We start from the raw sequence: 23,360 nt of genomic DNA on the forward strand, positions 1-23,360 counted from the left end.
CCAGGTTTCAAGTTATATCACAAAGCTGTAGTAATTAACAGTACAGTACTGACACACAGACAGATCAATGGAATAGAACAGAAAACCCAGAAATAAACCCACACTTACACAGTCAATTAATCTGTGGCAAAGCATGGAAAAATATTCAGTGGGAAAGACAGTCTCTTCAACAACGGTGCTGGAAAACTGGTCAGTTACATAAAAGAATGAAATTGGACCACTTTCTTACACCATACACAAAAATAAACTAAAAATGGATTGAAGACCTAAATGTGAGACCTGAAACCATAAAAATCCTAGAAGAAAGCACAGCCAGTAATGTCTCAGACATTGGCCATAGTAACATTTTTCTAGATATGTCTCTTGAGGCAAGGAAAACAAAAGCAAAAATAAACTATTGGGACTACATCAAAATAAAAATCTGCACAGTGAAGGAAACAATCCACAAAACTAAAGGCAATCTACTAAATGGGAGAAGATATTTGCAAATGACATATCTGCTAAAAGGGTTAGTACCTAAAATATATAAATAACTTACACAACTCAACAACAAGAAGACCCAAATAATCCAACTAAAAAATGTGCAAAAGACATGAACAGACATTTCTCCAAAGTGGACATATACAGATGGCCAACAGACACATGAAAAGATGCTCAATACCACTCACCATCAGGGAAATACCAATCAAAATTACAATAAGATATCACTTCGTCCCTGTCAGAACAGCTGAAATTAAAAACACAAGAAACAAGTGTTGGAAAGGACAGGGATAAAAAGGAACCAACTCTCTTGCACTGTTGGTGGGAATGAATGCAAACTGGTGCAGCCACTGTGGAAAACAGTACAGAGGTTCCTCAAAAAGTTAAAAATAAAACTACCCTACTATCCAGTAATCACACTACTGGGTACGTATCCAAATAATACAAAAACACTAATTCAAAGGGATACTTGCATGCCTACGTTTATAGCAGCATTATCTACAATAGCCAGATTATGGAAGCAGCCCAAGTATCCATCAATAGATGAGTGGATAAAGAAGATATGGTGTATATATACACAATGGAATATTATGCAGCCATTAAAAGAATGAAATCTTGCCATTTGTGATGACATGGATAGAGCTAAGAGTATAATGCTAAGCAAAGTAAGTCAGAGAAAGACAAATATCATATAATTTCACTCCTATGTGGCATTTAAAACAAAACAAATAGGCAAAAGAAAAAAGAAAGAGAGACAAACCAAGGAACAGACTATAGAGAACAATCTGATGGTTATCAGAGGGAGTTGGGGTAGGGGGATGGGTTAAATAGGTTATGAGGATTAAGGAGTGCACTTGTGATGAGCACTGGGTGATGTATGGAATTATTGAATCACTATATTGTACACCTGAAACAAATATAACACTGTATGTTAATTATACTGGAATTAAAATTAAATTCTTGATTTCATCTATGTGCCTATCTACACTATTTTCCTCCAATAGTTAACTTTTATTCATTTCTTATATATCTTGCCAGTGTTTCCTTATACAAATATGAACAAACAAGAAAAATTCATACTTTTCGCCTTTATAAAAAAGGTAGCACACCAAACACAGTGCTTTGCATCTTGCTTTTTCTCAACTATATTTTTAAGATATTGTTATATCAGAATATCTTTATTTAAGGTTTCAGAAAAGCTGAGTAGACAAATTGTTAATTAACCAGTCTCCCGCAGATCATTTTCAATCTTTTATTACAAAACATATTGCAATGAATAATATCGTACATATAACATTTCATACATACTCAGGTATATCTATAGGATAAATATTCAGAGCTGCTGGGTTGGAAGAATAATGCATTTGTAATCTTGACAGAGATTACTGAATTATTCTTTAGAAGTTGTGCTGCTGTTGACTCTCACCAGCAATGTATGAAATGTTTATTCTTATTGCCTTATCAACACTGTGATCAGCATCTGAGTTTTTGTGTATCTATAGATGAGAAATAGTCTCAATGTACTTTCAATTGGCATTTTTATTGAAATTGAACATCTTTTCACATTTTAAAAGATGTATTTGTCTATGTACTATCAATTCATGTCCTTTGCTATTTTTCCCTTAAAATGTTGGTCTTCTGTTGATTTCGAGGTATTCTATTTCTAATATTCACCCTTTGTGTACATGATACAAGGTGCAAATATTTTTTTGCCAGGTTGTCGTTTATAATTAGAATTTTTTATAGTTTTTGTTTGTTTTAATGAGAACTCTTTTAGTAGCTACTACCTATCTTTAGCTGCAGGTCCTGGCCTTCTTTGGTATGGTAGATCCCAAATTTCTCCTGTATCTCCAGACTGCATTTTGCCACCAGGGTAATGATGTCACTCAGTTGATTCTGTTTCACCGTCCAGAGTGCTAGGAGCACATTCCCTACAGAGACAGAAGACAGGCTAACAGGGATTGAATGTCTGGGTTCACCTGATCCGGGCAGAGCCCCGAGTTATGCAGAAGGTATCATACAAGGTGTTAGATGAGGTTTCTTGGACCTGTACATTATGCTTGGTTAAAATACTGCCTTAGAACCTCAAAACGACTCATCATACAAAACCATGACAAGGCAGAAGCTGAAATGTTCCTAATGTTTAAGAATACTTTTCTTAAATATTAGAAATATTAGAGGGAAGAATCTTCTCCAAAGGAATACTTTTCTTAAATATTAGAAATATTAGAGGGAAGAATCTTCCCTCCACCAGTATACTAATAGAAAGGGAAGGGTACTAGCCAAGAGGTTCATAAAATAGAGGTTCATGTTCAAATCTAATTTCAAGGGTGGTTTAATTAAGTTTAACTTAAAAAAAGAGGCCAACTCTTTGGCATATAGCTGTTAATGTTAATGATCCTAAGAGTTCTCCAGATAGGAGATTTTGACTCTTCCCTATCTTACATATAGCCTCTGCTCTTGAGGACAAAGTTTCTCATTAATTTTCTCATGAATGCTTTATAGGCACTTATTTTTCTGTCGCTCAATCTAAGCAAATTGTTAGGCACATATGAACTTAATACAGGCAAGGCTTTTCCACTAGATTGAGAAAACTTTTGAGGTACAGAGTGTGTCTTCTTCATCTTTGTTTCCCCAGGGCCTAGTACATATTAAATAATCAAACAATGCTGATTAATAAACAAATATGCCAAATTCCACCTAAATGCAGTCTTCCTCACTTACAGTCCTTTAACTATTCAGAAAAACTGAAAAATACCTGTGATATTTAGGATATCTCCTCCAAAACACAGCACATCTGAAATCAAGGAGAGAGAGGGAAATGCATCAAAATCAGATATACTAGGGGCACCTGGTCTTGGTTTTGGCTCAGGTCATGATCTCCTGGTTTGTGAGTTTGAGGCCCAAGTCAGGCTCCGCAGCTGGCAGTGCAGAGACTGTTTGGGATTCTCTCTCTCCCTATGTTCCTCCCCCACTCACACTGTCTCTGTCTCAGTAAAAATAAATAAATAAACTTAAAAAAAATCAGGTATACTAGAGCATGGCAGAATCATACATGATCGAAAAATTGACCTATTCTGAGTTTTTCCTCATATCTTCTCTGGTCTATTTATTCACTCCAAGGTTCAGACTCTTTCCCTTCGTTTCTCCCCAAATCTGTTTCTATCTCCATATTTTTTTTTTAACATTTTTTTATTATTGAGAGACACAGAGTGTGAGCAGGGGAGGGGCAGAGAGAGGGGGAGACACAGAATCTGAAGCAGGCTCCAGGCTCTGAGCTGTCAGCATAGAACCCGACACGAGGCTCCAACTCACAAACCATGAGATCACGACCTGAGCCGAAGTCGGACGCCCAACCAACTGAGCCACCCGGGAGCCCCTCTATATCCATCTTCTTGAAAATGAAAGCACTACTACTGTTCTCTTTAAAGCTCACTTCCCCCCCCCCCCCCGGTTTGTGTTCTGGATCCTAGCCCCTCCCATCCTTTCAAGATCTTCACTCCTTATCTCCTCTACTGGATCATTCCCATTAGTATCTTAAAAAACAAAACCAAAAAACAATAAAATTAACCCACCTATCCTTGACTTTACTTTCTTATTAGCTCCATTTTCCTGCTATACTCCCAACAACAAAAATTCTCAGAGTTGGCCATATACAATTTGTTCGTCACATCCTTTTCACTCTGAAATGTTTTCTCTACCATTCTCAGCATTCTCTAATCTGACTTCCAACTCCATCACATCACTAAAATTCTCAAGATCATCAACAGCATTCATCTTGCAAAATTCAGTATTTTTCTCACATCACACTATACTTTATACCTTTCATTTCCAGCCCAGCCAGCCATAGCCCTCTTCTCCTAGAGACACTACTTCTTTGGCTTCAGGGACACCACAGTATCCTAACTGGGTGTTTTACAGTTTCTTTGGTAGGTTCTTTCTCTCCAATCATAATCTATCCTGGTCAAGTCCCTCAAGCCTCAGTCTTAGGCTCCTTCTCTTTACTTACACTCTCCTCATGTGGACTCAAACAGTTCTTAACTTTAAGTGACATCTTTATGCCATTGACTCACTTTTTGTCTCTAACAGAGATCTATTCTCTGAGCTCCAGTCTCAATCATAGCTACCGACTTCATTTTTCCATTTGAATGACTTACTGACATCTCAGATTCAATATATTCAAAACATAACCCTTGATTTTCTTTCTCAAAGCCCAGTCTTGCCCATCTTGGTTAAGTGACACCACCATCAATTCGTTACGAAAGCCAAAAACCGTAGTCATTTTCCTCTCTACTTCCTGCTGATATCAATATATCAGCAAATCCTGTCTGTAGAACCTGCAAAACACATTTCAAATCAATTCATCTCTTTACAGCTCTGCCGACTTATCTCTAGACCGATGGTTTCAACCTTGGCTTCAACACTGGAATAGCCTGTAAAACTGAAAAAAAAAAAAAAATCCTTATTCCTGGGCCTGCCTACACCCCAGGTATTCTGATTTAATTGGACTAGGGTGAAGCCTAGACATCAGGACTTTTAAAAGCTCCCCAAGTGGTTATCTAATATGCTGCCAAGGTTGAGAACCACCATCCTAGACCAAATTGCCATCATCTCTCCACAGCTGTTACAACTGCCTCTTCCTGCTTCTGTTCTTACCACGTACCCCCCATCAGCTCCCTATAATCCAGTCTCCATGTGGTAGTTAAAATAAGCTTTAAAAAAACGTATATCGGATCACAACACAACTCTGCCAGAACCAGCAGTTTCCCTTTGTACAAAAATAATATAATCCAAACTCCTTGTAGCCTACAGAGCTCAATGATCTCCAATCTTACCTCAAATCACTCTCCTCCCTGTGAGCCATGCTCTAGCCACACTGGCCTTTCGTTCCTAGAACACGCCAAGCTTCCTCCCATCTCAGAAGCTTTGCACTTGGCCTTCTTCTGCCTGAAGTGGTTTACCCCTTGTTCTTCACAAGGTGTTCCTCTCATCCTTTAGGTCTCAGCTTAAACACCTTCTCAGAGGAGCCACCCTACCTAACAGAAAATCTCTCACTGTACAATTCTGTTTTTACCATTACACCCTTATTTCCTTTGCAAAATACATAACCTATAACTATCTTGTTTACTTATTATTTGTCTCTCCCGCTGACATGGACAATCCAAGAGGGCAGGTACCATATCTTATTTTCCCCTGTATTTCTAGTACCCAGCAATTCCTGGTGTTATAATACATACATAATATATAATTTCTATCTCTCTCTTTCATCTAAACTTGATGAGAAAAATGTAAAGATCTTTCATAAACGTTCCTCAGGGGTAAGGGGTGAGTGAAATTGACAAGTTCCTAAAGAAGATGCTACAAAGTATGTATTCTGGTGCATCTCAGAATTATGGACATGACTGTTATTGGTACTGACAGTAAAGGAAGGGAACGTTATGTAAGTACTAAAGGACTAGAGTAATTTCTGTTGGGCGGAAGTCTGGCCAAGATCTTTGGCCCAGGGCATGATCTGTTGGGCAGATTTCAGATTAAGACTGAAATCTCCTCAAGGGCAGGTTTTTGCAAACCCTGCACGTTTCACAGTGCATATTACAGAATATGTACTCAATGTTTACTGCACACATAAGGAGCTGTTTTTTTTTTTTTCCTCCCAGATTAGGCAATTTTCCACAAACTAAATGGCAGAAAATGAAGAAGACACTGATTCCTACTTCACAGGATCAGAATGCAATAGAATGGGAAGGTGTTTTGTAAATTACATCTGATATAAACATATGGGGCACATTGCATTATTGTTAGAAGAGACAACCAAAGGAATACTTTATTTAGAAACAAAATATAAGCAGCAAAGTAAAAACTCAAATTAGTATTTTCCCCCCTTTCTGAACATCAAGTCAACAGGATGTGAGACTAGGTAGAATGGCAGATACAGGCAAAAATCTAGCTTGTTAGTGGCAAGAAGAAGAAATAAAAAAGATGGTTAACACTGAAGGAATGACCCTGTAGTATTTTTTAAAGTAGCCCAGCCCCCCTTTTGTTACAAACCCTCAGGAGCCCAGGACCACAACTCCTCGCTTCCCTCCAATAGTCACTCACGCTCCACGATGTCACTAATGTAACAACTGAAGATGTGGGCCAGTTTGTCCATGTCATGTTCCGACTTGCAGGTCAGGCTGAACCTGTCCATTAATGCTGTAAACCCTAGCCGACAAAACAAAAATTACGTTAGCTGAACTTTTGGGCTCTATTCCCTCTACGCCACAGGCCCAAAGGAAGCAGATCTCCTGCAGGTGAATAATTTCATTATCCTTGGAACAAGTGTTACTCAACGCAGTCAGGGCCACGCTGGCTGCTACTGCCTCTGAGAATCTGGAGAGCCACCCCCTCTGCGTTTCCAGGAGATGCAGATGAAGATTCGCCCACAAGCACCCCTTTCATCTCTAGCCAGCTACCACTTCTGCCATACCCTCTTACGCTCCCTGGCCAAGGGAATAATGGGAATGACATGGGGGGATGGCTAAAAGCTTTATGGAGAGCCCAGATGCTGAGCTCCTTGAGGTCAGGCACCTTAATCACTCATCTTCAGATCCAAGACACAAACTCCATAAATATTTAAATGAGCAACTCTCAAAGTAGCTGTTGGATCTCTAATTCCTAGAGCGGTGGCGGGCACACACTTAAGGACGGACTCAAAGGAGGAATTCACTGAGCGAATAAAAGAACTGGCTGAAGCAGTATGCGTACTGGGAGAAGTCGTGGATTCAAAGCCTCCCATATTGCCCTGTAAAAGTCCTTCCCCTTTTCTGGGTCTTTCATTAACTTAAGGGTTCCACCAGACCATCCCGAAAGACGTCTCCCCGCTCTTAAAAAGACCGTCCAGGTTTCCCGAGGAAGCGGCAGCGACAGCCGTCAGGGCGCGCCTTTGCTCTCCAGAGGCCAAGCCTGTAACCGCCCCTCTGGCAAGGCGGGAGAGCGACGCTCCACCCCTCACCCGTCACGTGGACGCCAAGGAGGACGCCCTGGGCCGTGGCGAGCTCGGGTTCCGGTCCTCGGGGCTTCCTGAACACCAGCAGGTCGGGAAGCAGCGCCGCCAACCGGGCCTCTACGGGCCACAGAGAGGGAACCACCGCCCGCTCGCCAGTCGCCATGGCGGCGGCGCGGTTGCAAGCCAACTTACCGGAACCGGGAGAGGGGGCCTCCACGTAGCAGCCAATCCGCAACGACAGCCCTGGCGAGTTCCTCCCACCAACCAATAAGTGCAGGCTTCCTCGGGGCCCCGCCCCACCTGCTTCTCGCGCCTGCGCTCTAGCTCCTGCCTCCCAGGCAACAGGCCTGAGGAGTGTAAGCGCTTTAAAAGGAGTCGGGGTGACACTTATAAGTCTCGAAATATGGAGCCTCTGACTTTGGCCCAGGGCATGATCTCCCGGTTCGTGGGCTTGAGCCCCGCGTTGGGCTCTATGTGGACAGCTAGCTCAGAGCCTGGAGCCTGTCTACAGATTGTGCCTCCCGCTCTGTCCCCCAGCCCCACTCACACGCTCTCTCAAAAATAAAAAGCAAGCAAACAAACAAACAAAATCTTGAAACGCAAAGATGCTTCTACAATAAAACATCATCGCAGATAGTGTCAATGGGCGGGGGGGGTCTTTTCCTATCACCTATGAATACATAAGGACAATGTTCGATTGGCATCTGACTAACGCAAACTGTGTGTGTGTGTGTGTGTGTGTGTGTGTGTGTTAATACCCTTAGGCTAAGCTTATTTAAGTCAGTCCTTTCCCCCTGGTTAGGTAGTGTCTCCTATTTCTTTTATCTGCCAGAACAGGTCTATTGGGTGTCTCTAGCTCTTTGCTCCCTGCATGTTAATAGCGTATCCGAGGTTGCCCTTCAGTTGCTCAGATTCTTGGGAGAACTCACATTACTAATAGGGTGAGTGTGTTGTGAATTTTTAACAGGAAAGCATCCTTGTTTTTCTGCAGAAATAAAAGCAAAATCTAAAAATGCATCTTATCTTTAGTTCTACAATACCTAATCAACACCTATCACTGTTAAAAGAGTTCATTTTGTGCCTGTAATTACTTCATCAAATTCTGGTTAACACTTTCAGTAGTAAAGCCAAATATAGATCTGCACACAGGTGACGGGAAAATACCTCCTTAGCAGGGTGGAGGGCCAAAAGGGAAGAAAAAGAGATTAAAGGGAGACACACAACCAAGAGGCCTGCACACCAGAAGTTTAACACTGTTCACAGAGCTCCTGTGTGTCTACAAAAAGCACAATTTCAACATTACAAACACAGCCTAGAACCCAAGGAATGTCAAAATTCAAATCACTTTTTAGTATTTTTACAAATTTATTTTAAAAAATAACAATTGCAATGACATCAATGATTGATCATCTGTACTCCCCCCTACTGCTGGGAGAAAAAACCTTTATAGTTGAGTCCCAAAGGAAAATCAAGACGTTATTATCAGGCACCCAACAGCCAGAAAAAGTTCTGTTGGTCCAGTGGTATAGACACTGACATGTTCAATGTACCAGTGCAATTAAAATATATACATTTACAATTATCTTGCCAAAAAAAAAAGCACTCAAGAAGTGAAATAACTATGCATTAAACCAATTATTCACTCATCCATTCACTCTTTCTGCATCTATGAAGTCATCACTACAGTTACAAGGACAAGTAAATGAACTTTTAGTAACAAAGAAAAAAATCCAAACCTCAACCCACCACTTTGTGGGTTATTATGGTGTGCTAAAATGGCCACAATAAAAGGGCCATGAGCTATGTGAGCAGTGACAAAATGACAACTGAAGCATTTTGTTTCAAAGAAAGCAAAACTCAAACTCATGGAAAAAAAAAAAACTGCAACAATATGAGGTTGATATTACTATGTACAAACTTACAGACACAAATAAATAGCATTTTAGAACTGCTGTTGGCTTAGGTCTGATGACTTTCTTTCTGAACTCTGCATCTTAAAGACTCCTGAACAAAACAAGGGATTGAAATTCCTCATTGCTTTTAGTAAACTAGCATCTGAAAAACTTGGGGCTTACTGAATGAAGTCAATGTCTGAAACCTAAGTCAAGAGCCAGAAGTTTCTAATGAGCCTACCAAAGGGTGGGCTTCTCCTTATCTCTGGAAGCCAGGGCAGATGACTTAGATTCCAGGGACTAGAGAGATTCTTTCTTTCTTTGCATAGCTCTATACCTCTATTTCTACCATTACAATTATTTCCCTTTGTGATATTTTCTTCAGAGGTTTAACTTCTTTTCCTTCTTAATACAATTAAGGTGAAATCAAAGAAAGTGCCAATCTTTGTTCTTGGTTATTTAAACCAAACCCAAATGTTCTTCAAAAGAATTCGGTCTTCCTTGTTATAGAGAAAGCAGCAACTTTTTTTCTGAAATCCTATCAGAGTTCCCCAAGGTTCAGCATCTAGAAAAGAAAATCGATTTCTGAGGCACAGTCCATTCTGGGAACTGTGGCCCTATTCCTGACCCTGCGGGCCATCACTACCACCAGTCTGTAGCTTATCCCCAGAAGGTGGATGCAATGTAAAAACCTTTCTGCTGGACAAGCCTATGTAGAAAAGGGGAAACATGGAAACTGGCACCAAAGAATCAGCTGCCAGGGGAATAAAGAGAATGTTTGCTCTCTGGGGCCAGCACAAAACAAAGTGCTGCAGGAGTGAAGCCAACATTCACCTTAAACTCGAGCAGGTAACCTGGAGTATGTCCAGGAGAATGTGACTGAACAGTGCTTTCCAGACAGAAATTGTCAAAGACCAGTTCTTGGACTTCTCCCTTTCCATGCGTTATAGTTGAACTGTAAGTTATTCTTTTCATAATCCATCCCATGCATCCATCCACTGGAGAATCATGCTATGTGACAACACATGGGTATATATACTACCCTCTCTTCTTTGCTAGACTGAAACACATATGAACCCTTCTATTCCCCAAATGCCGTCACAAAGCCTATGATTGAAAATCTCTAGTTTGGCTCTCTGTTTAGGAGTTACTACAAATGTCCTCAGCACTTCAGCACAGAAGTTGTTTTATGGTTTTGTTCTCTACTTAGGAAAGGCAGTTTCAAGGTCCAATACTCTCTACGTTGTCTTAAAAGCAGCGGAAGCAAGAAATACAGTCCAGATGATCTGTCAACAGACCACAACTTTAAAGTCAAGGCTTTAAAAAAAAGAGAGATTCAGCAATTTATAGATTTAGTGCTTGTGTCTTGTCATTCTATCCCCAGAGTTAGCTTTTTCTTGGCTGGAGTCCAAAAATACCAACCTACCATCTGGGTAGAAAGAGATTCCTATTATTACCACAGATTAGATGAATGTATCTCAGAGAATTTATTGTTTCCATATCACGAGATGGAACTTCCTTGCCTGGAGGCCACCTCTGAATACAGAGTGTCTGTTCAGTTAGTCAGCCTGCGATCCCCTGTCAGAGGGATGGATGCTGCTTAGATTCCATGGAAGGAGCGGGCTTTGGCTTCCCTGATTGCAGTCCTGGTGAAGGTTGTTCTCTGCTAAGATGGCTGGCTGGCTTCACTAGCCAACATAAGTGCTGTGTGTGTGCACTTATGTGCATGGGTCCCTTGCATCATCCTAATCCATGAAATGTCAATGTCATCAACAGTCTGAAATAGGCCCTGACTGAAAGGGCGAGACCAAGGCCTGCGACTTCAATTTGCCAGACATCACTGCAATTATAATACTGAGCCACTTATTAAAAATTAAGTGGTTTCTGTCCTGTAGAAAAGGGCAGAACATAATCGTCAGTGTCCCATCGGAAGAGGTGATCAATTTCCTGGAACAGTGGGAAACAGTGGCGAGGAACATAACCTTAATCTGCTCCCTCACGTGGCCTGGGGTTAGGACACTCGGATGATCTGTGTCATTGCTTCTTCATCTGCTTGGTTTGGATCCTAGAGACAAAGCATAATAGTGATTAAAGTCCTTTGTGAAAGCAGCAGGGAACTCATGGCTCTCACTCCTGACCATCATGGGAATACATACAACTTTGCTAAGTAAATCAAAGGCCTCTAATGCATCTAAGTCTACATATATGGATTAAAATGCAGCACCGTTAGGAAAGAAGAGATAATAAACATTTGTGTGAAAGGACTGTTAAGTGTGGCCTGGCAATCCATTTCCAAGCACTCCAGAGTTGACAGTGTATCTCTTTCCTAAGAGAATGTATGTTGTACTTACCCTTCAGGTTTAAGGGTCCTTATGTGGTCAAGAGGAAACCATGTCATGCTGTATTTTTATGCCTTGATTTTCTGATCACTGTATTTAGAGACTAAGCACTTAGCAGGGCTGGAAAGGACACTGGAATTTATTTATTTTAGCACACTCATTTTGTAGCTAAACCTGAAGCTGGATGGATAGTGATTTGCCTGGACTAGAGTGAGAAAGTCAGCTGCCCAGCTAGAACTGATACCCCAATCTATTGGCTCCCATTTAACCCTTTTCCCACTAAATTCTGCCTGCCGTCTCCCACTTAAAACCTCCAGTGTTAAGACAAGGATCAGTCCTTGGAAGCTTTCTGCAACACTCCACAATAACCACTTTCAGTTCTTGCACACCAAGGCTCTGAAGCTTCAACTGCCAAAATCAAAGAAAAACCTGAAAGATTTCTGGAGGTAGTAGGACTGCAGCGGGGTCTTGAACAATGAGTAAGAACAATAACCAGCATTTACGGAGCCCTCACCATGCACTACATAACGTGCTAAGTAGGCACCCAATATAGCTTACTGCCTGGACTCTCCACCACAGCCCTGTTAAGTATCAACAGCATCCTACTTTACAGGTGAAGGAACTCAGGCCAAAAGTGGCTAAGGAAGGAACTTGACCAAGGTCCCATCGCTAGTACACAGAATTGGGAGAGTTCCTGGCATAATGCCCACAGATGGCACTCTACATCTGTACACCGCATGAACAAAAGAGGAAGAAGGAAGAGCTCTCAGACTGCAGGTAGGAATTAACAGCACTGAAGGAAGAGTCTGTGCTCATGTGTGGATATACTGAGGACTCCTAGTCTGACACTGAAAGGGGTTGCTTGGAAGATATACAGAAACAGTTTGGGATCTGATGCAGTAAAAAATGAAAGCCAGCATGCATCCTTGAGCAGGGGACGAACATGATTAATTAACAAAGCACTAATTTAGGAAGACTGATTTGGCAATACTGCAGGTAGGCTGTAATGGTCACACAGAATAAAGTATCTGGAAATGGGGCGGGGCGGGGTGGGGGGTGGGGGGAGGAAATCCATTTATTCAACAAACATTTACCAAGTGTTTGTTCTGGACTGGGCATTATACTAAGTCCAATCACTACAATGGAGGACAAGCCTCACCTTGAGTCTCTACGCAGCTTACAGTCTAGTGAAGGAGACAATTACACAAATAAAACAAGTCGGTTATTATGATGCTCAAAAGAAAAGGAAGACGTGAAAAAATAATGGGGTAGAAGAAACCTACTCTGGCTCCAGTCTCAGATTTAAATCAAGACCTAAAAGGTAAGAAAGAGATGGTCACACAAGAAGACGGCAGTGAAGGGGTGCCTGGGTGGCTCACTTGGTTAGGTGGCTGACTCTTGGGTTTTGGCCCAGGTCACGATCTCACGGTTTGCGAGGCTGAGCCCTGCATTGGGCTCTGTGTTGATGGCATGGACCCTGCTTGGGATTCTGTCTCATTTTCTCTCTGCCCCACCCCTGCTTGCTCTCTACTTCCCTCTCTGAAAAATAAATAAACATTAAAAAAAAACAACAAAAAAGAATGAAAAGCTTTACAGATTAGCTATTTCCAAGACAAAGGTCCAACAGCAGAAGACAGACCAATGAACAGTATAGCGAGAGCATAAAGATAAAGAGTAGAAAGAATGAAGCTGGAGGTAGGGAGGAGCTGGATCACACAAGCGCCTTTTTGGCCGTGGTAATAAGCACTTTGGATTTTAGTCTAAGTGCAAACGGGAAATGGCAGAGGGTGGAAGGGGTTTAAGCAGGGCAGTGATGGGAGATGACACCCATTTTAAGAAGACCACACAAAGACGTAAAGAATGGACCAGAGGGGCACAAGGATGGAAGAAGGGAGGAGACCAGCAGGCTGCTGTTACATTAACTGAAGCAAAAGAAGAAAGGATTTCTCAAAACTGACAGCAGTTGGAAGGGGAAACAAAAGGTAACTGATTCAGGTAATATTTTAGAGGTAAAACCAAGAGGACTTTTTGAAGAATTGGACAATTCAAGCTTTAGCAACTGGGTGCATGGACATGTCACGGGGATTGAGTACCTGCTTTAGGGATGAAAAACAAAATAAAAATCAAGAGTTCTATTTCATATATACTGATTCAGAAATGCTGGTAAGATACAATCAGTGGAATCAGATGCAATACAACAGTTACAAATTAAGTTCTGGAGTTATACTGCCTTTGAATTTCAGGTGCATCATTTTATGAAGCATTTTACCTTGGGCAAACGACTTAACCTCTCTAAGCCTCAGATTCAACTGTAAAATGGAAATAAGAATTCTCACCTCATGGGGCTTGAGGTTGCTCCAAAGATTCAATGAAATAAAAAATGCTTATAAAAGTGCTTAATGTAATGGCAGGCACATAGCAGTTAAGTGTTGGCTACTGGTGGCTGTGCTACTACACTAAGAGATAATAAAACTTATTCTTTTAAAATCAACAAAGATGAGAATTTCAAGAAGGAATTAATAGTAATAATCTGCAAAGATGGTGAGGAAAAAAGGCCACTGGATGAAATACCTTTAGTGCTTTAGGGCAAAAGAGAATCTAAGAGATAACAATGTTGCATTCAACATAGAACAGGTAATTAGTCCCTGGTGTGAAAGTTATAAGAGGACACTGAATGGTCCTCCTGAGAAAATACAAGGTAAAAAGAGAAGAATGAAATGTATAATCTACTTACCTGCATATGGGGACTATCCTTTTCCTTTGGAGAGAAAAACCGTCCACCTTCACCCCGCTTCCGAGCCATGGCGTGACGGTGCCGAGACTCATGCAGGTATTTCTAAAACGAAAGAAATAAAGGTACTAGTTGGAAAGAGCATAGTTACCTAATGCCCAAATTCTATGCTCTGAAGTTCAGGAGAGCTGCCATCAGAGCCACCAGGGGTAATTATGACCTTGAATTATGGAGGAAGCTTTGGAGGAAACACTAGGAGGAAACACTAGCAGCGGCTAACTATATATTAACTACCATAAAAATGTGAATGCTAATGAATGACAAAAACGATTCCCCAAAGGTAAAGCAATGATCACTACCTACACCTCCCCATATACGCTTCAGTAATAGACCAAATGGCCGTTCAGTAGAAAGACTGCATTTCCTGACCTTATTTGCAGTTAAGTGTGGCCACGTAATTAAGTTTTGGTTAATGAGATGTAAGGAACTTCTTCAAAATTTCCTTTAAAAAGAGTGCCTTTCCACAGGACTCCGGGGTGGCTCAGCCAGTTGAGTGTCTGATTCTTGGTTTCAGCCCAAGTCACGATCTCATGGTCATGGGATCGAGTCCTGCATCAGGTTCCATGCTAGGTGTGGAGCCTGCTTAAGAGCCCCCCTCTCCTTCTTTTTCTCAACATAAATAAACTTTAAAAAAAAAGAGAGTACCTTTCTTGTTCCCCTTGTTCCTAGGCGGGAGCCCAAGCAGTCATCTTAGACTAGGACTAGCACACTAAGTTTATCAGAACAGTGAGACAGGAAGAGAGAGCATCATGAGGATGGACTCTGGAAATTTGCTACAGGCTCAGGATAATTTCTCTCTGGACTGAATTTATGTAAGAAAATAATTAACTCTTATTTAACCCACTGTTACTGTTTTGTTTTCTAGTTGCAGCCACAGAGAGCAATATCAAATGCTAACTTTTTACAAAAGATCACAGCTCTTTACTTTCAATTGTTTGGAAAGTACTCAAGGAAACAAACCATATGAAAGAGAATTTCAAAAGTAGAACCCTGCCCTTTCTCTTCCTTCTCCTTCCCAATGGTATACACACCCTTCTTTCCTTTGGAATTTTCCCTTCAGCCTCTAGTTTAGCCCGGGCTTGCCTCCTCTTCAGTATACGGTGGTACTGTTTGGCATTCACATAGAGAGGCTCTTCTTCCAGCATCTCTGCCCCAGGGAGAGGGATTCTTTGGATAGCAGGCACAGAGCCAGCACCAGGCACCATCTGTGTGAAGAGAAAACCACAGCTTATTAAATAGTGACACAGGAAACATTTTCTTGGTCTCTGTTAAACTTTTTTTTCTAAATGCTATAAAAAGTAGCTTTCATACAGCACTTAAATGCAGATTCCCGGAAAACATTTACACTAAAAGGTCTTCATTTTAAACAAACATTCCAGATGATTCCATCTAGGGGGGCCCAGAAGCCACACTGACAAGGACACCAGCACGTCCAAATTCTTGTCCACCTATGACTCCATTTTCTCGAAATGTCTGCTGCCATCTAATGGTCAGGAACAGTAATCACAGAGAATGAAACAGCACGAAGGTAGGTAGGCAGGCAGAGGTTGACCAAGTGCTACCAAATGCCTACAGTTACAGAAACAATTTAATTAACAACTAAGCTTAGTATATAATTAAATTCTAATTTTTCTAAGCAAATTAAAACTAAAAACACTGTATAAATGTCTGAGGAAACCAGGAACAGGTTCCCATTCCCCAATCCCTTCTCAACCTTTAACAACTTTGGATGGATGTGTTGATTCTTCTGGTAGCTTCCTCCACCTCTCTGCAGGATTCTACTACTTGTTCTTAATTTACCCATTTTAGGGACCGTGTACTACTCATCTTTCCCCTTCCCTATCTTCCTCATGTATTTGTAGCACACATTTCTTGGCTTCTTTAAGAATTACAATCTAATTTTGAGTTTACTTCTTGTTTCCCTCACTGGGGGCAATGTATTTTCCACTTTCCAAAGGTCAGTAGTCTATGCCTTCATTATTTGAATTCTGAAGATTACACAAAAGCAGGTATTTCTGTTTATCCTCTGCTGTATTTCCAGCACCTAGAAGGTGCTCAGGATGAATTATAGTTCATTGTAATGTTTCTTGTAAAAGTAGATCTCTTTAAGTGCCTTAAGGATCAATTCAATTCTAAGTGGTCAGCAGCATCAACAAGCTTTATGAGAGACATCAAAGTGCAAGGTCAAAAAAACCTTCAATGACAAAAGAGACATATGGAAAGATAAATGACAAAAGAACAGTGAGGTGAAGAATCAGTTTCCTTACCATGACCATCCCTCCTGAATTGACCACATTGCCTGCCACTGGTAGTGTCACAGTGACAGTCCCCTGTCCACTGCTGGTGGTGTTGGTGTTGGCTCCTGTCTGAACAATCTGTGCTCCTGCCAAACTGGCTGCTGGGATGGTGATCATGCCTGAAACAGGGACTGTGACTTTAAGAAAATAAAACACAAAACAAACAAAAAACAGGTACACAGAAAGAAGGGAACACAGTTAGTCCCTCTTCTACCTGGCACACACTTCCTTACCCTGGAAAAATATACTACACAGCACAAGGGGAGAAGCAGCACTCTCCTACTCTGCCTGGTTTGCTGCATGTAACCCAAGTAATCATGATCCTTGATATTCTATTAAGTGTCTGGATTCCAGTTCTGATAAAACTTATCCTTGAAATGGATACCTCCCTGGGTATTCCAGTAATAGTTTTCAACAGCTGGTGAGAAAGTCTGGAGGCCTCCCCTTCTGCGAGTCGGTCTGCCTTGTGCTACACTCACTATTTTTGTATATATGAATGATCTGCCTCAGGACAGAGATTCTTTAAAGTTGTAATTTGTTTATCCTCAACTGACAATAGCTCAACCTGTCGCAGAACTAAAACTTAAAATTAAACCAAGCACTCCAGGCTCCCCAACTATCACCAGCACCACTTAAGGATTTGGCTCACCATTTTCTATTCGAGCTCCTGCCTGGGCTCAGTCCAGTTCTTCAATCTCAGGCCTTCTCCTGAGCCACAGGAGAGCACACTTCCTGCCCTCACTGGATCTTGTATACTGCCACATTTTAATTACAAGTCAAACGTTTAGTCCTGGACTCTAGGATGTCCCTTCCAGATTTAATGATCTGACAGATGCTTCCCAAAGCTCTCAAGTTCAGTTTGAGCCATCTCCTCTTGTCTGAAGTCCATTCTCCTCCCAAGCCACACAGATTTCATGGCTCTGTATTTATGCATTATCTAGTCCTAGAACCTACCTCTATAAAAGCTCCGCGCTGCGTTTATTTGGTCACATGTATGTCTCCCATGATAGATTTAGAAGCTCTTCGGGAAGAAAATTTGTTTCTTAGTAAAGTAAGCATAGTGGGCATGTAAGTCTTTTGGACAGAAACGAATAATCAAGTTGGCCGGAGAGAAAAGAAAAAGACCATAAGCAGCAAAAACACTAAATGCCAACTTGACTTCTGATCTACTTCTTCCACTTCCAACTATGAAACTCCCTATTTCCAATCTTCCATTTAGAAACATTTTTTCCCAGAAAGGATCAAAAGCTTATATCATCCCCAGGACCAGTCTTTAAACAACCACGGTAGGAACTCCTACAAATGTTACCATCACCGGTCACATATTAATGACAAGAAAACAACAACCAATGGAGACTTAGAAAAAATTTTTGTTGTTGTTCACAAATATGCTGGGCGGAGGTCACCACAAAATTTCTGAAGTAGTCATTTGCCCCAAGGATGAAAAAGACATGCTCTCCCAAGTCCTCTGGAAATGCAGATGCACACTTACCTTGCTGGAGAATGGTGCCATCTGCATTAACTGGCTGATAGACGATGGTCTGCCCTTCAGCAGTCTGAGCCACTTGCTGGCCCTGGACCGCAATCTGCTGCTGGGTCTGAAGGAAATAAATCAGGACAATTTAACAAAGGACCCCTTCTTTAAAAAAAAAAAAAAAAAAAAAAAAAAGAAGAAGAAAATACAACATTTGTGATGGTTTTCTTCCCCATTTTTACTTACTACTTATGAAATATTTGCCTCAGCTGTCTGACCCTTTCAAATCAGCTGCGCTCGTGTGTTGAGAGAGAGAATGGAATTACCTGGGTCTGGCCAGCAGTGACTGCCGTCTGGGGCTGCTGGATGATGATCTGCTGGGTCTGGCCCTGCTGGCCCTGCACCTGCACAGCCTGCCCGCCCTGGATCTGGATCTGTCCAGGTGGGACCAACTGTATCTGTGCAAGAGAACACAAAGAAAGGTTAGTACCCTGCTGGCGTTGGTCTCTTTTTGTCCTGGAGTATTAGTCCAGAAAGCAAGAACGGCTTGGAAGCAGGTAAAAGAATCTTGTTCTGCTCTCTGTTATAAATTAGACATAAGTTGTTTGCCATTGATGAAACAATGGAGGAATTTTGGCTGCTGTCTAGATACAGGATTATTTTTAAGGAATCAGAGTCAGTTGTAAAAAAGATGATATAGAACCATGCCGGCATGGTTATATGTACTGTTAAAGCATGTTCATTTAAAAATACATTCTGAAGTATTTTTTAAAGATGAAATAATATATATATTCAAAAGAATCCTTGAGAGAGTAAGGGGATACAGATGCAACCAGAAGACTGATTATGTGTTGACGACTGTTGAAGCTGCAAAATAGGGATTTAGCACACAGTTCTCTTTGGTTTTGTCTGTTTAATGCCTTCTATAATAAAATGTTAAAAAACAATCAAGTTATTCCCAATTTTTCCAAGTGGGGGTCTATGAATATGTATATACAAAAGCTTTAAACACACAGAGAAATCAAGACTATCATCTTAGAAACCCATGCAGACATCACTCAGATTTAACAAGTTGCTTCATTTAACATTCCCTTCCCATCTAAAAGTTATTCACCGCATTAAAATGTGGTCATCCTTACAGAACATTTCACACACGTATATCCATAAAAACATATGGTACTCTTCTGCGTTTGTTAAGTTTCACATAAATAGTAACATACTGTATCTCTCTACAATTTGCTTTGATCAGTCATCATTTTCAAAATTTAGCCAGTTAACAACTAGTTCACTCATTGTTTAAAGTATGTATGTATTTTTAAGTAATCTCTACACCCACCATGGGGCTCGAACTCACGACTGAGATCAAGGGTCACATGCTCTTCTGACTGCGCCAGTCAGGCACCCCAGAGCTAGTTCACTCATTTTAATTGTCAAGTATCACAATAAATGTTTATGCTGTAACCTATTCATACGTTCCCCTTAATTCGGGATTTTCTCCAACAATCTTAGATTTATAAATTTTATTTTACAAAAAAAAAAAAAACACAACAAAGAATGCATATCCTTGTGCAAATATTGAGTTTCTGAAGTATTAAAAGTAGGATTCCTGTGTTGAAGGAGACAGGTGTGTGGTAGGCAGCCTCTAAAATGGTTTCTAGATGCCTTCTGGTAATCACTTCTTTATGTGATCTTCCCCATGAGTGTGCTGCACCTACTGACTCACTTCTAACAAACAGAACATGGCAAAAGTAGTGGGACATCACTTTTGAGATTAGGTTACAAAGACGGTGACTTCCATCTTGCTGTTTCTCGCTCTCCCTCACTCACTCTGAGGGATGATAGCTGTTGTGTCACATGCTACCCTACGGAGAGGCTCACATGGCAGGAACCGGTGTCAGTGGCCAAAGTTGGGAAGGACCTGATACCCACAAAGAGCCACGGAAGTGGAGTTTTAAAGTGGATTCATCCCCGGTTCAATCTCCCTCGGACTGCAGCCCACAGTGCATCAAGAGACACACTGAGTCAGAGGACCCAGACAAGCTGTGCCAGAATTCGTGACCCACAGAAACTGTGAGATGATAATTTGTTTTAAATCACTAACATTTAGGATAATTTATCTGCAGCCAAAGATAATTAATACACGTGTCCGATTATATTCCTCCTACATCTATTTTCCAACACCCTAACACCCAGTACTGTCTAGTGTTTGCTAGTTTTGATTTAATTTGCATTTCTAATTTGATTCCTGGATTTGGACAGCTAAACCTCAGCTAACGATTTTGGACAGAGAGGGAACCTGTGCTTTTCAAATCTGTTTTCTTTCATTTCTCTTTTTAATGGCTATGGCTAATTTATTAGAAGTGTCATCATAAATGTGACAAGAAATCTGAAAAATATTTAAGTTTTTTAAAATTAAAAAAACTAGTAACATTTTGACTGTTGGGTGCACAGAATCCTGTTTTCATGTAACAGCAAATGTACACATTTCTTTAAGAACAAAAGAGAATGCATTTAGGAAGGCCCCACAACTCAAAATTTCCAGCATTTTATATACAAATTCACACCTAAGCAACAGCCAAGGGTATAGAGCAAAAGTTTCTCCTAACAACTCCTTCATCTCCCTTCTCATTAATTCATTCATTCCATCACCAGACATTTTTGATCTGGGTGTTATTTCAACAGAGTAGGGATTTTTCCCCTTCATTCTGTTACTGTAGTATATATCACACTGATCAATTTTCTATGTTGAAGCACTCTTATCTCTAGGAATAAATCCCACTTGGTCATGGTGTGTAACTTTTAATATGCTCTGGATTTGGTCTGTTAGTATTTTGAGATTTTTGATCAATGTTCATAATGAATATTTTTTGGTAATGTCTTTGTTTGGTTTTAGAATCAGAATAATGCTGGCCTCATAGAATGAATTACAAGTGCTCTTTTCTAACTTTAGGAAAAAGTTTGAGAAACTGTATTCGTTTTTCAAATTTTTGGTAAAATACACCAGGGAAGCCATTAGTGCTTTTATTTATTGAGAGATTTTTGAGTACTGATTCAAGCTCCTTAGAAATTATAGCTCTATATTCTGGTTTCTCTTCAGATCGCAAAAATCTTTCACCTTTCACTAATTGTGGGTCCATTTAGATCTTTTCAGGTTTCCTATTTCTTTGTAATTGAGTCTTGGTAGAATAGATTTTGATTCTAGGAATTTGTCTATTCTTTTAGTTATTCAATTTGTTGCATTTGGTTGCTCATAATACTTCTTTTTTTCAAGATTTTATTTCAATTCTAGTTAGTTAACATAATGGTAAAATTAGTTTCAGGTGTAGAATTTAGTGATTTGTTATTTACATATAACACTCACTCAGTGCTCATCCCAAGTGCCCTCCTTAATCCCCATCACCCATTTAGCCCATCCCCTTACCCATCTCCTTCTATTGACTCTCAGTTCTCTGTAATTAAGGGTCTCTTACTGTTTGCTTCCTTTCTTTCTTTTCCCTACGTTCATGTTTCCTTAAGTTCCACATGAATGAAATCACATAGTATTTGCACTCTAGCTCCATCTACATTGTTGCAAATGCAAGATTTCATTCTTTTTTTAAAGTTTATTTATTTTGAGAGAGCACAAGTAGGGGAGGGGCAGAGAGAGAGAGAGAGAGAGAGAGAGAGAGAGAGAGAGAGAATGAATAAATGAATGAATGAATCCCAAGCAGGCTCTGAGCTAACAGCAGGGCTCAATCCCATTAACTTTGGGATCATGACATGAGCCAAAACCAAGAGTCAGGCTCAACCAACTGAGCCACCCAGGCACCCCAAGATTTCATTCTTTTTGATGGCTGAGTAACAACATTCCATTGTGTATATATACCACATCTTTATCCATTCATCAGTTGATGGACATTTGGGCTCTTTCCAAAGTTTGGCTGTAGTTGATAATGCTGCTGCTATAAACATTGGGGTGCATGTGCCCCTTCAAATCTGTATTTTTGTATCCTTTGGGTATATACCTAATAGTGTAATTGCTGGGATGTAGGGTAGTTCAATTTTTAACTTTCTGAGAAAACTCGATACTGTTTTCCAGAGTGGTGGCACCAGTTTGCATTCATTCCCACCAACGGTGCAAGAGGGTTCTTTTTTCTCCACATACTTGTCAACACCTGTTGTTTTTGATTTTAGCCATTCTGACAGGTTATCTCATTGTAGTTTTGCTTTGCATTTCCCTGATGATGAGTGATGTTGAGCATCTTTCTATGTGTCTTTGCCATCTGGATGTCTTCTTTGGAAAGATATATATTCATGTCTTCTGCCCATTTCCTAACTTGATTATCTATTTTTGGGGTGTTAAGTTTAAGTTCTTTATAGATTTTGGATACTAACCCTTTATCTGATACATCATTTGCAAATATCTTCTCCCATTCTGTCAGCTGCCGTTCAGTTTTGTTGGTTTCCTTAGCTGTGCAGAAGCTTTTTATCTTCATGAAGTTCTGATCATTTTTGCTTTTGTTTCCCTTTCCTTCGGAGATGTCTTAAAAAGCTCTTATGGCTGGGGCAACTGGGTGGCTCAGTTGGTTAAACGACTGACTTCCGCTCAGGTCATGATCTTATGGTTTGTGAATTTGAGCCCCGCGTAGGGCTCTATGCTGACAGCTCAGAGCCTGGAGCCTACTTCAGATTCTGTGTCTCCCCCTCTCTCTACCCCTCCCCCTGCTCACACTCTGTGTCTCTCTGTCTCTCAATAATAAATAAACGTTAAAAAAAAATTAAAAAAAAAAAGTTCTTATGGCTGAGGTCAAAGAGATTGCTGCCTGTGTTCTCCTGTAGGATTTTGATGGTTTTCTTACAATTAGATCTTTCTTTCATTTTTAATTTGTTTTTGTGTATCATGTGAGAAAGTGGTCCAGTTTCATTCTTCTGCATGTTGCTGTCCAGTTTTTCCAATACCATTTGTTGAAAAGACTGTCCCTTTTCCACTGGATAGTCTTCCCTCCTTTGTCAAAGATGGCAGGTGACCATATTGTTGTGGGTCCATTTCTGGGTTTTCTGTTCCATTGATCTGTGTCTGTTTTTGTGCCGGTTCCACATTGTCTTGATGGCTACAGCCT

General features: G+C 40.6%; 2 protein-coding genes across 11 annotated transcripts in view; both read right to left on the reverse strand.

Annotated features, from left to right (window-relative positions):
• Positions 1–8,672, reverse strand: part of LOC106985419 (adenylate cyclase type 10-like) — a 52,228-nt gene extending 43,556 nt beyond the window's left edge. The window contains 4 exon segments of the mRNA XM_053222843.1: positions 2,268–2,411; positions 3,239–3,277; positions 6,580–6,684; positions 7,475–8,672. Of these exon segments, the coding sequence (XP_053078818.1) occupies positions 2,268–2,411; positions 3,239–3,277; positions 6,580–6,684; positions 7,475–7,631 (445 nt within the window). The 5' untranslated portion in view covers positions 7,632–8,672.
• A 137-nt stretch (positions 8,673–8,809) lies between these two features.
• The window catches only part of NFYA (nuclear transcription factor Y subunit alpha), a 33,563-nt gene continuing 19,012 nt past the window's right edge, over positions 8,810–23,360 (reverse strand). For 8 of the 10 annotated variants that reach the window (XM_027057808.2, XM_027057807.2, XM_015083608.3 and 5 more), the window contains 6 exons: positions 18,588–18,719; positions 18,280–18,385; positions 16,758–16,924; positions 15,522–15,695; positions 14,434–14,535; positions 8,810–11,425 (listed from right to left, as the gene is read on the reverse strand). In XM_027057808.2, the coding sequence (XP_026913609.1) occupies positions 11,372–11,425; positions 14,434–14,535; positions 15,522–15,695; positions 16,758–16,924; positions 18,280–18,385; positions 18,588–18,719 (735 nt within the window). In that variant the 3' untranslated portion in view covers positions 8,810–11,371. The remainder of the gene's footprint in view (positions 11,426–14,433; positions 14,536–15,521; positions 15,696–16,757; positions 16,925–18,279; positions 18,386–18,587; positions 18,720–23,360) is intronic. The other 2 variants (XM_015083612.3, XM_015083610.3) reach the window with 1 other exon arrangement.

This window comes from Acinonyx jubatus, chromosome B2 (genome assembly GCF_027475565.1).
Source record: "Acinonyx jubatus isolate Ajub_Pintada_27869175 chromosome B2, VMU_Ajub_asm_v1.0, whole genome shotgun sequence".
NCBI lineage: Eukaryota > Metazoa > Chordata > Mammalia > Carnivora > Felidae > Acinonyx > Acinonyx jubatus.